The 17,465-nt window shown below is 41.2% G+C and overlaps 1 protein-coding gene across 1 annotated transcript in view; it reads left to right on the forward strand.

The window, feature by feature from the left end:
- Positions 1-17,465, forward strand: part of CPZ (carboxypeptidase Z) — a 119,844-nt gene that overhangs the window by 56,306 nt on the left and 46,073 nt on the right. The window contains exon 6 of the mRNA XM_033950196.1: positions 681-842. Within this exon, the coding sequence (XP_033806087.1) occupies positions 681-842 (162 nt within the window). The remainder of the gene's footprint in view (positions 1-680; positions 843-17,465) is intronic.

A 17,465-nucleotide genomic window follows, 5' to 3' on the forward strand; every position in this document is an offset into this window, starting at 1 on the left:
TTTCTAGGAGGATGAATTTAGTTTTGTCTGGGTTGAGTTTCAATTTGTGATCTTCCATCCAAGTCGTAACTGTAACTAGTGTTCGGTGTAGTGTGTCTGTCATTGCGAGCTTTGGTTGGTCGAAAGGTATGAGGATGGTGATGTCATCAGCATAGCTATAAGAGGTTAGGCCTTGTTTGTTCAGGAAGACTCCGAGAGAGGCTGTATATAGGTTGAAGAGAGTAGTGGATAGTGGAGATCCTTGCGGTACTCCGCAGGGGTTGGACCAAGGTTTGGATTTTTCTTTGTCTGCTTTTACTTTGTATGTTCTGGATTTTAAGAAACCTTCAAACCATGAGTACACTTTATCTGAGATGCCTGTTGAGTCCAAAATTTGCAGTAGGATGTTATGGTCTACCAAGTCAAATGCCGCCGTCAGGTCTGACTGTAGGCTTTCAGATTTCTTTATACTATATTTCACTTCAGTAGAATACTTTAAAAAGGAATCTTTTCCAAATCTGGAGGGAAGTTGTCAGATAAAATATGTTGTCCATCTAATAATGTTCATTAACCATTGCAAATAGTGTGTAATGTTATTAACCATTGCAAATAGTAAGTTTTAGGTTACTGTTTATTAAGAAAGATGCCATAAGCAGGAAGAACTGGCCTGTCTAACTGACCTAATTGTTTTAAACATACAGGGAGCTGGTTATAATGGTTGGCTAAATGGAAGGCAAAATACACAGAATCTGGATCTGAACCGAAACTTTCCTGAATTGACAGCTGAATTTTATAGAACAAGGAGAATATACGGGGCACGTGTTGATCACCTCCCCATTCCAGAATCATACTGGGATGGTAAGGTATGAAATAGAAAAATTCTAACTCTAGAATCAACTGATTCAACAATGTATAATAATACTTTGGAATTTTAGCCCACCTTTCCAACTCATGCTCAAGGCATCCTGCAGCATCATAGTAATCCAGATGTAATATCTACCTACTAAAAATAGCTTAAATCTAAGGGGTAGATCTTCTAAAAGGATTTAACTGGTTAGGAGGTGACAGGACAATCGCGCGCCAGACACCAGCGTGCTGACAATCGAGCACTGACAGTTCGGCACAAGACACCAGCGCGACGCGGGAAAACTTAATTTTAAAGAGCTCCGATGGGGGGTATGGGGGGAAACCCCACCACTTTACTGCATAGTGTTCGCGCTGCTGTTGAAGAGGGTGTGGGGGGTGCAACCCTATACATTATAGAGAAAACGGAACCTTTCCCGAAAAAAATTGGAAAAGTTCCGTTTTCTCTATAATGGAGGGTTCCAACCCCCCCCAAACCCCCCCAACCCCCAACAGCAGTGTGAAAACTATGTAGTAAAGTGGGGTGTTTCCCCCACTCGCACTCCGCTTCGGAGTTCTTTAAAACTAAGTTTTCCCGCGGTGCGCTGGTGTCTTGCGCTGAATTTTCTGCCCTCCATTGTCGGTGTGCTGGTGTCTCGTGCGCGACTGACTATGAACCGGGTAGGATGATTCCTAACTAGTTAAATCTTGCTGGCTGGCCTCAAAAACATACTGATTGGCACTTGGAACATAAGAATGTAGGAGTTGCCATACTAGGATACATTGAAGGTCCATAAAGCCCGGTATCCTGTTTCCAACTGTGGCCAACCCAAGTCATTTTACTGATTTGTACCACTGAATATGTTTTCTAACTGCTGCAGCATTATCTGTTAGTGTTGGGCAGTCTGTGGGTGGAGTCACGGTGAAGCTGGAACTTATTCTGTTGGCGGCAATTTTCAGTCCACTATGGGCGGCAGATGAAAAAGGCAGTCTTAACCTTATCCAGGGTGCTATTTGGGCACCAGTCAGAAGATCAGCCGGCACTTGGATAATTTCTAGCAGCCAACCAGACCTGGATATTCAACGCCCATGCCTGGATGAGGAGTAAAAAGGTGGGCTTTTATTCTACATTTGAATATAGCCACAGACAGAGCTTCACATACTGACTCAGATGTCAGTGGTGGCTTGGGGAGAAAGAAATGGGAGACAGAAAGACAGGGAGGCAGAATGAAAGGGAGGTAGGGAGAGAGAAAGAATGAAAGGGGGGCATGGAGACAGAAAGAAAGAAAGGGGGCAGGGAGACAGAAAGAAAGATAGCAGAGAGAAAGAAAGTAAGAAAGGGGGCAGGGAGACAGAAAAAGAAAGAAAGGGAGACAGAAAGAAGTACATTGCTGGCATACAGTGCAGCAAGATAGAAGGGGTAGAATCTGAAGTTGGCAGTAAAGAAGAAGGGTACAGACTTTCCTGAAGAATGGAGTTCATGGGAAGGAGTGTAGGGAGATATAAGAGAAGAGAGATACTGAGAAGCTGCAGAGTGAATACACTTGTAAGCAATACTCTCCCTAAGCAACAATACTCCTAGAACGCATGAGTAATTGTTCACATGCTCAACCTCCCGAGCAGCCTTCGACAAACACCCACATACTTCCAATTCCGGAAAGCACTGAAAACTCGCCTTTTTTCCTCAGTGCATTGACCCATTCCCATGCAGTCCCCTGCATGACATCTTCCATGCAATTTCTATATAATATCTATGTCTCTGTAGCAATTCTAATATTGTGTAAGCCACAACGATTCCTAGCTGATATTTGCGGATATGGTATAAGTCAATGAACTGTATGTGGAAATGGATAGGGAGCCAATGAAGTGACTTGAGGAGAGAGCTAATGTAGTGACACTGGTGGAATAAAGTCGCACTGTGTCTCCAGCCTATCCCCACAGGCTCTCTCCCCGCAATAACCAGCATATCCATATGTCATTTTCTAAGCAAGTCTAAATTATACATAAGAATTTATATACTGTAGAATACTTGGGATCATGCATGAGCCTCTTTAATAAAGGCACCATTTGGGATATTATACATTAACCCCTTTATATCTCTAAAATATTTTTTTAACTATTGTTCCAAGCAGCCAAGTCGAACCCATGGCTAGCCCAGATGATACTCGAGGCCCCCACTTACCTTGCCTTCAGAAAACTACTAAAAACTTACCTATTCAGCAAACACGACCCTTAATATTCCCTTCACCCCCCATAACACCTGCCCCACCCCTGCCCCCTTCCTCCTTCACCAGACCCCCTTTTTTCCCACTCTCTACTTCCCTTGTCTAGTTCGATCAAAGCTGCAATTTCTGTTAAATTGTTGTAAATCTTCCCCTCATTGCAGACTGCTGTAAATCGTTGTAATTTATCGTAAATCTGCTTGTAATTTGCGGTAAATCAACTTGTAATTTTGTTGTAAATCTGCTTGTCAATGCAGGTCATTTGATAATTGATGTAAACCGCCTAGAACTCGCTGGGTATGGCGGTATATAAGAATAAAGAATAATAATAATAATAATATGTTAGCCTTTTCATTTTGTTTTTGTTGCATTTTTAAAGAAATCATACAGAAATAACAACTGCAATGTAACAACTGCGTTATAGGAAAATATGCATTATGCACCACGAGGCGGCCTAACCATAGATATCTAGCAATGCCTAACAGTTCCGCACGCAAATGAATTGTTTTAAATGGTGTGGTAACTGACCACAATTGGCTCAACACGACCAGTGTTTTCGGCATCGAGATGCCTTCCTCAGGAGTCAGGACACAAACTGTATTCTAGTTTGATAGATAATAATCCAAAGGACAAACATGCCAGACACCACATAAGTTTCCAAGTTTCCAAGTTTAATATATATTTGATTGATCGCTTTATCAATTTCAAAGCGATTAACACATGTTTAAAATTACAATATTTAAAACGTACAAAAAAAAACAAACAAACACGACAAAACAATTTAATTGCAGGACTAATTGGAAACATTAGGGTAAGTAGGGGGAGAAATTACAATATATTTGAGCAGAGTAAAAAAAACAAATAAGGGAAAACACATATGGGTGGGATAAGAGGGGAAAAGATTGAAAATTATTCTAGCAGTAAAATGAATCGATACTGAAATTTGTAAAGATATAAAAGAAAAAACCGAATAAAATTAAGTAATAAAAGCAATTGACAGGTACTTCCCTGCATACTGCTGGCCATGCTGAGTCAGTTGTGTGTTTCTAGCAAATTAATAAAGGTCCCCGTTCATTCATCTTGATCACCTCTACTTTTGTTTACTTTATTTGTATCTCATAGAGATCTTCTCTCTGTTCTCATGACTCTCTTTTGTGGTAATTGATCACAACATTAAAAATCATTTAAAAACAATTATTTTAATTGTTAATTTGGGATGGGTGCGGTGCCTAGCAGGGCTAAGTCTAGGCACCTGCGATGTCTAACAATGTCTACCTGAACAGTAGGCATGGTTAGGAGTGGAGAATAGGCATCTGAGGTAGCTGCCGGGAAATTAGACCATGTAAAACCTAGCCTAATATCGGCACCTGCCTCTAGGATACCTAGTAACACCTAGGTCTGCTTAGGTGCACTAGACTTGATTCTATAAAGGACTCCTAGCGGTTGACTGATAACCACGCAGAGTAGCACCTACAAGTTAGGCCCTATTTATAGAATCAGGCTCTATGGGAAAAGTTTTGACAGATCATGCCTGGTTAATAACTTTAGAGAACAAAAACATTTGCTATAATCTTAACATTGAAGTTCACATATAATAAGTTCTATCAATTTACTAAATAGAAACTTCAAAACTCTAGGACTGTCATGTCATATACAAAATCTACTTCTAACTATTAATTATTTCTAGAGCCCTACCAGACATATGCAGGACTGTACAGAGTCATGGAGACAGGCCCTGCTCGAATGAACTCACAGTCTAATCAATTAAGACAGGTTTCAAGTTTATTTAGTTTTTGATAAACTGCCTATCTAGGAAAATCTAAGCAGTGTACAGCAAAGCAAATTGTATAAAAAAGGTTGAATGTTAAAAATATAACAAAGAAAAATGGAGAGACCCGATGATCCACAGTGAAAACAATCCACCGATGAAAACAAAAAATGTGGATACAGATGTTCTGGAGATAATTTATTAAACACTGACATATAAAACCATGAAAATTCAATTAAAAAAGTACAATGATAAAAAAATGCTGTGATAAAAATCCAACCGGACCCAACATGGTCCGTGTTTTGGCGAACACGCCTTCCTCAGGGGTTCTAAAAGGAAGAGGTAATGATGAATAGATAAAAAGATAGAAAGATAAGAAAATAAGAAGTGACTGTGATGACAATCTGGAGCATGCATATTAGTGTCTATACTCGACTGCATGATAAAACAAGTGAGCCAAGTGTGATCATGCTATATACAGAAGCTTGAAACATCGACAAGAGACATGAGAGGAAAAAATGTTCCAAAAAAGGCCGAGAAGAAAAAGTGCTATGGTGTGTATTAGAGTATAAGATTAAGCACAGAAATCTATAAAGTACCTAAGGGAAGCCATAAGAATGAAAAGTTAATAGAATGAAGAAACCATAGTGCGTGTCTGATTTTGAAAACAAGAAGAGATATGTGACACAATGTAATGATGAGAAGACATACATACCAATGGTTTGCAACTCACATATAAAGAATTGGACTGAAAACAGTCTATTGTCTTTAAACTATATAAAAAAGACATCGTATTCAAACATGAAGAAACCATAATAGGACATGAGCACATAGAATAATACAGTTAAAATAACAGAATAAAATGACTTAGTTCTAAAACAGCAGGACAATCTTAGCTATCAAATTACTAGACAAATCATTTCATATTGTAATTTTAAAGTTAAATGATATAAGATATGTAAAGCATGGTCACGATGAAATATAATGCACCCATGAAATGAATAAAACAAAGATGTGAATGGATTATATACATGAACCAATAATTAAAGAGCAAGCTGAATGCTCATAATCATCGACACTAAAGACAATGAAAGTAAGACATGATCAATTGAAATCCATATATAACAGTGCATTAACAACCATTGAGGTGAAAATAATAATAACAGGTACGAATATGGCATGATACATTCTTTTTCTTTTTTTTAACATTCTTTTTCTATTGTGGCATAATTTTTTTTTTTTTTTAATTCTTTATTCATTTTCAATATTTTCAATAAGTGCAATACAAATTAAATACATTTTATATTTAAGACATCACTTAATATTCTTTCAAGAAACAAATCAATCTATATCCCTCCCCCCACCCTATCCCATAACTATTATAAATTTTTTATTTAATAATCAAATCTTCAAAAAGCTCATTATGATATACATTTCATATCCATAAGAGATAATAAGCACTAATAAATAATACAGTACATTAATTTTACAAGAATTCAGAAAATCATTTAAAAATAAATCCACCCTCCCTCCCTCCGCCTGGATGTGCACATAATATATCAGTAAAAATCAAATCTACATAATTTGTTTCATGCTTCAATAATTTTCTGCTCAGATGCAGCACTGGATGCTTTTGCAATAAAACATCTCTTAGAACTACACTGAATGCATCAGTTTGCAGGATGTATTTGGAACTGAAGTCAATGCCCTACAACACTGGTACCTGGCATAGTGCATTCTTTAGTTTCAGAAAGGCTTGCAACTCCTCTCATGAGAGTTGTCTGTTACATTTTTAAAAATCTTGGGAACTGTTGTTAAAGTAGCCATGGGGGGGCTTTGGGGACCTGGGCTCCCTCCCCCCAGTTTGAATTTGGACACCCTCCTGAACCTTTGCTGGCAGGTATGCCAAAACCTATCAGCCAAATAAATAGACTGCTGCCACTCCCCACTGCTTGTTTCTTGAGCAGCATGCAACCAAGAATTGCATGCTTATGTCAGTATGTACATGTGTAGATCATGAATAGAGCTTCTAAAATAACCACTTTTATGTCTTTATTATAGACAGCTGCAAGATCATCGACAGTGTACAAAAATGACAAATTAAGCTTGCAAATGTGCCATTACTGGGAGGACAACATGTTAGCATCCCATTTACATGATTTGCAACATAGATTAACTCATCAGCTTCCTTGTGACTTGTTCAAGGTCATAAAACATATAAAGGGGTTAGGGGAGGAGAGAAGTGAGATCCAAATCCTAATATCTATTCAGTTAATTGCTAAGCCACTCTATCTCCAAACGCCAGTTAAACTTTTTGCAGGAAAACATCTACCGTAATTAAGTTTGAATGTCCTCATACTTTCTATTAGAGTGGAAACCAGAGTCAAATTCAGTCTGGTTCATGAAAGGTGGCTCTGACCCCTTCAAACTAGTGGAAAAAAAAAATGAAGGACACCAAGGGAAAATATTATTTTTCTGTCAGTAAATCTTTTGTAAAACTACAGTTTCAGCTGGTCCTGGTGACCAAGATATTCTAGTTTTGTCTTGAACTTATTACCATATCATCTGGATTAGAAACATTCCCAGATGTGCTTATTATGTAAGGAGCAGCAATTTTGACAAGAAGTGGAAAATATAGAAGCTTTTCACCTTACTTTTAGCGAGCAATTATAGCATTCAGTCTAGTATAAAAATATTCTTAACTAGTGTTTAAGCCCGTTAGATTAACGGGTGCTAGATGTCTCCTGCTTTTGAACCTGGGCAGGGGCAGAGGCAGAGATGGGGCAGGAGGGAGTGACGGTGGGAGAGCAATTTCAAAGCCTCGGCAGCGGCGGCTCCTTGACCAATCCGCGCTTACAATGTCCCCACACTCGCGGTCTGGCTGGCTCCCCCTCCAAAGCCCTTCGCAGCGGCAGCCCCTCCGCAATCCGTCCCCGCGTCCCATGCCTCTCCGAAGGCCGGCTCCCACGAAAATGGTGCCCCTCTGTGCAAAGCCGCAGCGGCAGCCTCCCTCAAGACACATTTAAAATCTGACATATTGTAATCACAAAACAGAAAATAAAATTATTTTTCTTACCTTTTGTTGTCTGGTCATTATTCATATCATGTAGGGGTCCCAGGCTATGGTTGGCTTTTGATAACTGGCTTGCCAGGGCCCCTTCTTTCTTCTTCCCTCCCTCCATCCCTGCAGCTGAAGACAGGCACCTCCCCCCAGTGGTCTGAGACAGGAGGGAGCAGTTAGGAGAGGGTCTGAGGGCAAAGAGGGGCTCAACAGCACACAACCACCTTTCCTTCCCTCCCTCCATCAGGTGCTCCAGTGGTCTGAGACAGGAGGGAGCAGTTAGGAGAGGGTCTGAGGCTAAAGAGGGGCTCAACAGCGTCCAACCACCTTTCCTTCCCTCCCTCCATCAGGTGCAGTGAATCCACCAATGTTAAAAGGAGCCGCGTCGAAATCGGAGGCCTGCCACTGCCGTAGCACGTTCCCCTCTGCCTTGGTCCCGCCCCTTCTCTGACATATGGGACCGCGGCAGAGGGAACGTGTTACGGTGGCAGCAGGGCTCCAATTTCAAAGCAGCTCCTTTTAACATAGGCGGAGATGAACTGTACCTGATGGAGGAAGGGAAGGAACGGTGGGGTAAATTTCGGGAACAGCAGGAATTGTTTTGCGGGCCAAGCACCGTGAAAGTTTGTTTCTTTAGGCAGCCCCGGTTGTTTATTTGGATTAAATGTGAGCCGGGTGAGGAAGGCCGCCGCAGCCTCGCTATGGTTGTTTCGGCCTTAGTCGCGCACGGTCATGTTTGGAAGTTGATTTTTCACCCTCCTCGTCTTTCGGGAGTGCAGTTGGTTACTCCGTTCCCTCCCTTCTTCCCTGTCTTTGGATTTGGGGGGGGGGTTGTGTTTTGGAGTGGAGTGCTGCCATTAGTGACACGGTAGGGGTTTTGTGATGCTGCAGCAGTCCGGGTTGGCCGTGACTGTATGGGAGAGTGTGATGTCATGGCGGCTGTGCTTTGCTGGAGTACACTGGTTGCAGCTATGTTGGGCAGGTAGGGGACAACAATGGCGCTTATGCTCAAGTCCCGGCCGCAGCTCCTCTCTCGATCCTGGTGCGGTTCGAGAGAGGAGTCGTGGCGGCGGCTTGAACATAAGCGCCATTGTTGTCCCCCTACTTAGCCGCGAGGCTGCGGCAGGGTTTCCATGGCAACCCTGATCGCGGATCTCAGTGTAGGGCCTGGTCTGGCGGCGCCGTGTAGGGCGGAAGCGGGAGGCGGGACCTCAGCACAGCACCGGCGGCCCCCAGGAGTTTGAGGTTGGCGGCGGACATGCCTGACGTGGCATGGTGCAGGAGGAACAGTGATCGGTGGCGCGAGCTGGAGAGCAGGTGGTGACAGTGATCGGTGGCGCGAGGTGGAGAGTAGGTGATGACGTAAAACGTGCGCATGCGCACTCGTGTTTTCGGGACGGATCAGGGAACACGTTTTTTTTAGTGCGCATGCGCGGCCTAGCATTTTATTATATTAGATGTGCCTGGCTCAACACCAGTCTGTCAGCTTTCATTTCCTAATAATGTCATTTGAATCATCAAAGTTATTGGAGATTTATTGTAGGTACCCCGTGGACATCAGACAATGAAGCAGGTTTTTAGTTCTTTGCCTTTGAAAAGAAATAGATTGCACTCCTTGCTGCTATAGCCATCTTTGTTCTCTTTAATAACATTTTTCATAAAATCAGTAGATGCACAGAAATAAATTTTCTCAACAAAAACATCCAATTGGTGTTAAATAAAGCATTCTTACTTTGGGGTCAGAATAAATAGGCTGATATGAAATGTAAAGTGTGCGAAAGCTAGGATTCAGTATGAATACTTAACCCCTATCCTAACAGACCGCTCACATACCCATATGCAGCCTCCCCCCTTCAATAACACACAGAAAACAATAAGGCCTGGATTCTCAATAAGGCCTGAGCAGCACCTAAATTAAGTGTTTCAATTGGCCATTAACAGTGCAGTCATTGCGCTGTTAAAAACCAATTAAAAATTATCTACATAGATTCTTACAGGAACTGAATGTCAAAAGAGGCATGGTTATGGGCAGGGTTGATGTTTTGCGCCGCTAAGCATGATTCTTTGTCTAAGATAGGCACCGGAAATACAGGCCTCTAAAACTCTGGCCTACATTTACGGCACCTATCTTCGACACAGAGCACAATCCTGAATACAGCGCCATAGTTTAAGTGACATGCAACTGGTGGGGTTTTTTTCAGGCGTCGGCTGATTCCAGCGCTGTTTTGAGTATCTGGGCCTAATTGACTTAATCAGAAGTGCCAGAAGACTGGTCAGATAACCCAGAATCTCCAATTGCTGGAACAAATACAAGTTTCCAACAACTGGAAAAGAACACTTTCAAACAAGAACCAAATAACTGAACCTTACAAGGTGGGTAGGGGGCTGCAATGAAGTGTAAGAGGAAAGATGGGAAATAAACCACTGCATGCCACCTTTCCTCATTGTTCCCCTTATGCTCCTGGGCCCCACTTAAACCTCCGCCAGTGCTATGGTTGCCAGATGTCCGGATTTATCCAGACATATCCTCTTTTTAGAGAACTGTCAGGGCATCCGGATGACTTTTCAAAACCTGGCAATGCAGAAGCACCTTATGGTTACCAGCTTATATTCAAATTCCAACATCCAAAGCCCCAATTCCAGGTTTATGCCAACCTACCATCTTGTTAAGCCTTTTTTCCAAACTCTCACTCACTGCATAAAACAGGAACCGATGAGGGGAGGGAAGTTAGGGCTCCACTAACTTGCCCTGCATTTCTGCAAACCAGACCAAAGCCTTTGCTGCCTTCCAATCCTACAGAATTCAGAATTTTCTTTAAAAGACTTGGACTTAGTAAACTCTGTTGGGCATGGACTGTCTCTTGTGTGCATGGAAGGCCATAATCAAAAGAAACATCTAAGTCTGATTCAGATGTATTGTGCTAGATGCCTGAAGTCAACAGTGGTAAAATGTCCATTCTCAAAAAATAAGTCTATAATTTTTTTTTTTTAAACCATCTATCTGGATGTCCAGTCCATTGATCGTCCAGACAGCCAATATGTATATCTTTGTACCACATTTTCAACCAAAAATTAAGTCCCAAACGCCCAGAACAAGACCATTTTGACGTGGGAGGGGCAAACATTGTGGTGGATTGGCCACCCAGACATGGCAATAGAGCAGTGGGGTATATTTTGACAAGAAATGGAAAAATATAGAAGCTTTTCACCTTACTTTTAGCAAGCAATTATAGCATTCAGTTTAGTATAAAAATATTCTTAATGTGCCTGGCTCAACACCATGGCAGGCCGACGGTGGGAGGCTGGTTCTGTCCTGCCCGAAGATTTTAAATTTCAGTGGCGGGGAGGTGGTAGGTGGGTGAGTCAGGACTCAAGGAGTTCCTGGAGAAGGTTTCACTACAGTTTAGTGTCAGGCTCACAGTCACTGCGGGTCGCATAAAACGGCCAGGTGGGCCAGATTCATCCCACGGGCTTTGTGTTGACATGTGTGCTTTAAGGGAACCTGAAAGACTGACCACTTAAAGATATCATTAAAATTGTCTACAAGCAGTACTTAAAGAATGAAAAGTTGTCAACCTAATGCCAGTTTTTAAGAACGGTTCTGGGGTGAGCCTGATGTCAGTGCTACATAAAATAATAGAAACTATTATGACAAATAAATGTTCTGAACACATAAATAGATATGAATTAATGGGACAGTCAGGAGTCCAAATGGATTTAACCAAGGGAAATCTTACCTCACGAATGAATAAACATGTGCATGAATGTGAGACAGGTTATATAATATATGTGGATTTTAAGAAAGCTTTTAATAAACTCCCTCATGAGAGATTTCTGGGGAAGCTAAAGAGCCATGGAAAGATAGTGGTAAAGTATTTTTGTGGATTCAATTCTATAAATGGTGCACAAATTGAGGTTCTCCCCCCCCAAAAAAAAACAAGCTAAGCACTATTCTATAAATGGCACTCAAAGCTGGGTGCCAGGTATAAAATAGCACTTAGGTCCCGAATCTATATATGTGGCCTAAAAAATCTGCACAGACTAATGCAGAGCTATGCACAATTCTACAGTATAAAAGTTAGGCGTGCCTAAATGTGTTTTGGTGGTGCTAAACAGTCTAATATTTAGGCGCACCCTATTTATGCTAGGGTTTTCTTGGCCTAAACGCCTGTGCCTAAGTTAGGCACCCTATGGTGCCTAACTCAAAAACACATCCATGATCCGCCCCCTAACCATGCCCACTTTTATTTATTTATTTATTTTTATAGCCTGCCCTCCCCAGGAGCCCAGAACGGGTTACAAGGATACATACACAGAATTTTCAGGAACAGAGATACTATGTGCTTTGCACTATGGGTCAGATTCTATAAACAGTGGCTACATTAGGCATTGCTAGCCATCCTGATCATGAACACCTGGCGACACCTTACTTAAATCTGTGTGCAACCCAAATTATGTTAATTAGCTTATATGACATAGTAATTGACTGGAACAAGAAACCAAGTGGGGAAGGGACTATGCACATCAGCCTTAGAACCACTTAGGGCCTCTTCTATCAAACTGCGCTAGCAGTTTGTAGCGCGTCGAGTCATGCTGAATGGCTTGCGCTGCTCCCGATGCTCATAGAGTTCCTGTGAGCATCGGGAGCAGCGTGGGCTATTCAGCACAGTTCTCTGCGCTAAAAACAGCTAGCGCAGTTTGATAGAAGAGGCCCTTAGTTTCTTGTTTTGGTTTATCTGACGTGGGGTTGCTTTACCTTGTTTTTGTGGATTGTGGTAATTGACTGTGCCATTAAAGTTAATTGATAAACTAAAACAAAAATAAAATAAACAATTAAGAGTTCTATGCGGAACTCAGAGCAGCGCCTTCCAATGTCTATTCACGCCTATTTAAATAGTAGGCATGATTAGGGGTGATTATACAACTGGCGCTTAGTGGTTGATTGACAACCACATGGAATGGCACCTACAATGTAGGTGCTGTTTATAGAATCTGACTTTAGGCAGCTGTTGTAGAACCATGCCTACCAAGTTAGGCACCTAACTTTCAATTAACTTCAATCAATGCCAAATCAAGAAGTGTTGAGTGCTGATTTAGCATACTACTCAATTAATTTAGGTGCATACATCTTGGAGCGCTGATGCATAGGCAACGGATTGCTGCTTTGTTTGGAGGGCCCAGGAGCTCTGCCCTAGCATACAACCTCTCGGCAGCTCCCAAGTCCCCCACCCACCTCCTCCCGGCGATATAGTTTTAAATCTTCAGGCAGCCGCCGCACAGCGTCCATGAGGATGTAAATGAAGGGTTCCGGGGCACTTAAAAAAATAGGCGTCTATCACCCAATTATTTTTTATTTTATATGAGTTCGTTAAAGTTCATAATTGAAGCCAATTTACTAATTAAGGTAGATGCCTAAATTTAGATAGACCAGTGCCTTAACTGAGACTAGCCCTACCTGCATACGTTCTGGTTCAGCAGGAACTTGTCTAACTTTGTCTTGAATCCCTGGAGAGTATTTTCCCCTATGACAGACTCCGAAGAGAGTTCCAGTTTTCTACCACTCTCTGGGTGAAGAGGAACTTCCTTATGTTTGTACGGAATCTATCCCCTTTCAACTTTAGAGAGTGCCCTCCCGTTCTCTCTACCTTGGAGAGGGTGAACAACCTGTCTCTATGTACTAAGTCTATTCCCTTCATTATCTTGAATGTTTCAATCATGTCCCCTCTCAGTCTCCTCTTTTCAAGGGAGAAGAGGCCCAGTTTCTCTAATCTCTCACTGTATGGCAACTCCTCCAGCCCCTTAACCATTTTAGTCGCTCTTCTCTGGACCCTTTAGAGTAGTACCACGTCCTTCTTCATGTACAGTGACCATGTCCTTCTTCATGTATACAGTACTCCAGGTGAGGGCGCACCATGGCCCGGTACAGCAGCATGATAACCTTCTCTGATCTGTTTGTGATCCTCTTCTTTATCATTCCTAGCATTCTGTTCGCCCTTTTTGCCGCTGCCGCACATTGTGCAGACGGCTTCATCGACTTGTTGATCATAACTCCCAAGTCTCTTTCCTTTGAAATATCAGCAGTTACAGAAATAACCACTAAATCACATTTTGTCTCTGTAATAACTGTAGCTTCACATTTCAGCAGATTTTCAACAGGAAATTTCTCAGAAATTAAAAGATCCATTTGAATGCTTTGTGCATGTATGAATACCTGAATAAAGAGGCAGAATGTTTGGATCGTATCATTTTTAAAAAATTTCCTTACATTACTATTCATAAAACGATTTTATTCAGAATTCTGACAGGCCACAGGAGGTCAGTGTTGCACCTAGAGAGTAGGCTAGTAGAGAAATTCATGCTGTATATGTTGAAATGGTTTATCTTCAAGATAAATAAACCTTGTGTACATTTTATGCATTATGGCCCAGATTCTGGCCAATCTAGGCACCTAACTTAATTATTTAACCCCCTCCCTTTTATATTTTTTTAATAAAACCTTAGCGCGTTTTGTAGCGCTGCCATGGCAGTAACAGCTCTGACGCTCATAGGAATTCTATGAGCGTTGGAGCTGTTACTGCCATGGCTGGTGCTAAAAACTCCGCTACGGTTTTGTAAAAGAAGGGGTTAATTTGGCTTTATCAACACCTTTAATTGAAAAGCACCATTAAAAAAAAAATTAAACATTTAAAAACAATTTTAAAAAATAATAGTTAGCTGGTAGGCACCTAACTTGGTAGGCACTGTGAGGTTGGAGTCTATTCTGACATTCCTACCAGAAAGTAGGCATGGTTAGGGACAGATTCTTGGTGGATTTTGGGGTGGTGTGATTTAAGCCCCAGTAGACACCTAACTTAGGGCACTCATTTTGAACAAGAAAACCCTGGCATAAATGGGAGTGCGCCTAAGATTTCACCTCCTACTGGTATCTAAGATCGCTTAGGCATCACTAAGCGTAATTCTATAATTGCACTACTCAGCACTTAGTGGATAATTGCACTACTCAGCACTTAGTCACTGTTTATAGAATCAGGACCCATAAGCTTCATTGTGTTATTTTATTAATTCTGTATTTTTGTTGGTCTTTCCCCCACCCCCCTTTTATTAAGCCACGATAGAGGTTTCTACCACGGCTTGGAGCTTAGCTCCGATGCTAGACTACTGATGCTTATAGAATTCCTAAGAGCGTCGGAGCATTTAGTGCCCTGGGACATGGTAGAAGCCTCTGTCGCAGATTAGTAAAAGAGGGCTTTTGTTTTTATCAATTACAGTGATATTTAATATGTCTGCCTTTGATGTGTTTCTTTGGATTGCTATCCCAGTTTTGAAAATTAAGCCACATTTAATATAAGAATTATTTTTGCATTTCTATCCTACACTAAAGCGATTTGTCTTAGATCATAGTGAGGATGGAGCAACAAGCAGGTTTCAAACAGAGATTTCCTGGTTTCCATCTGGTTGCTATAACCTGTATGCCATTCTTCTTGATTTGATTTAATTTTAATACTTAATATACCGCTACAAACCGCAGTGCTATAAAGGTTTAGTGAGGTATATCGACTTGTGTTCAAGTCCTAGTGACTTGATGAATTGCAGATCTAAAAAGAGATCGGTTTTATGCTAAACCAGTTAAGGTCCTCCAGTGCATCCCTGTGATTGTTTTCAACTTGTCCAGCCATCTGATTGCAGGTTGTCCTGTTCACCTGGTTGACTCTCAAACCAATCTTGATCTTTCAAAAAGGAAAGATCGAGAGTGGTTTGAGAGTCAATGTTATGAGAGGTCATACAGGACCACGGGTTCTCTGAAGCAGCTGGAGGAGAAACGCATCAGAACTCGCATTAAAGAATAGACCCACGAACACCAGCTTTATCATGCAGCAAAAGCTAAGTTAAAATTATTATGAATGATAAAGAGATTTTTCGTGAAGTATTCTTTGAGAAGTGATGTTTCACATTAATAACACCTGTGCAATGATTGGAACCAGAGATGGTTAAAAGTGAGCTATATGCTTTCTCTCAACGGTCTCATTTACTATTGAGTTCTGACCACAGAAAAAAGGTTCACAAGTATTTATTGGTTAGTTTGGTGCACGCTTTATGTTTTTGTTTTACTCTCTCTTTTCAAAATGGCAGGCCTTCCCCTTCCCGGTGCGTCCTAGCATGCACTGGGGAGGGGCCTAAGAGTCTGACTGGCCCAGATATCTAAGGCCCCTCCTATTCAGATTTTTCTGGGGTGGGAGTGGATCAATGATCACTTGGGGAGTGTGAGGGGGATCATTACTTAATCCCTTCAGTGGTCATCTGGTCAGTTTGGGTACCTTTTTGGTACTTAGACACTTCCTAAAGATGTCTAGCCCAAAACACCTAAGTTCTGTCCAGGACGTCTTGGGAAAAGTTTAATTATCCCCACAAGATGTCCTAGCACACCCACAATCCGCCCAAAGCACATCTATAACACATCTCTTAACATGCCCCCTTGATCTCTGGATGCATAATGGACAAGATGTCTCACTAGATGTCCAGGAAAATGATTTTGAAAATCAGCACCTGGACGTCCCAGTTATTAGAACATCCAAGTGCCTGTGTTAGATAAATACAAAAGCCGTCTTTTATTGATCTTGACAGCAATAGCCATCCAAATAATCACGAAAAACTGGAAATGTCATGACAGGCTTAATTACACATTCTGGGGGACAAATGTATGTACCGTAATACATATAAATATGAAAGAATGAATGCTTAATGTTTGGGTTTTAGTAATGCATTTAATAAAATATGGAGCACGTTGACAACATTTGTTAATACACAGTGATTACAAGATATCTTTTCTTGATTAGATTGCCGTACACATCCAGGGTGGGGGGATGAGAGGGAAGGGTATTTTGTGGAGTTAAATATTTGAGTATAATGTGGTAGAAATAATATGATTTAATGTATTCATAATTGAAAGGTGGGTGGGGGAAATGGTTGTTATCTTTTCTATTGATGTATTATAGTACTTTTTATGTAATCTTTTAATGTTATATTATTAATAATACACTGTAAAAGTCTGGAAAATTAATAAAGAATTACAAAAAAAAAAAGAACATCCAAGTGCCGATGTAGATGGTTTTTTGGATGTTTTAGTTTCTTGATTATTTCCCTAATTGTTTAACAATGGTTTTTTTTTTAACTTAGTCATAACTATACAAAATTTATATTGAGTGTTGCAGTTGATTGTTGTTCAAAAAATGCTTCTGTACCCTCTGGAAACTCCGCACTATTAAACACCACTTCGACCACCTCTCCTTCCGTTTACTGGTCCAATCATTAATCTTAAGCATATTGGACTACTGTAATATCATATACCTAGGAGCCTACAAAAACACCATCAAATGCCTAAGAATAGTCCAAAATGCCGCCGTCCGCCTCATCTTCGGCCTCAAAAAATACGACCACGTCAGCCCCTATTATGCTAAACTCCACTGGCTGCCGGTGGAGGCAAGAATCACCTTTAAATTCGTCTGCCTCTGCTTCAAAACCTTAGCAGGCTCCTCACCAATCTACCTATCCGAACACCTTGAAATTGCACACCCCTCTCGCACACGAAACACCT

The sequence above is a fragment of the Geotrypetes seraphini genome, chromosome 1, assembly GCF_902459505.1.
Source record: "Geotrypetes seraphini chromosome 1, aGeoSer1.1, whole genome shotgun sequence".
In the NCBI taxonomy this organism is placed as follows: domain Eukaryota; kingdom Metazoa; phylum Chordata; class Amphibia; order Gymnophiona; family Dermophiidae; genus Geotrypetes; species Geotrypetes seraphini.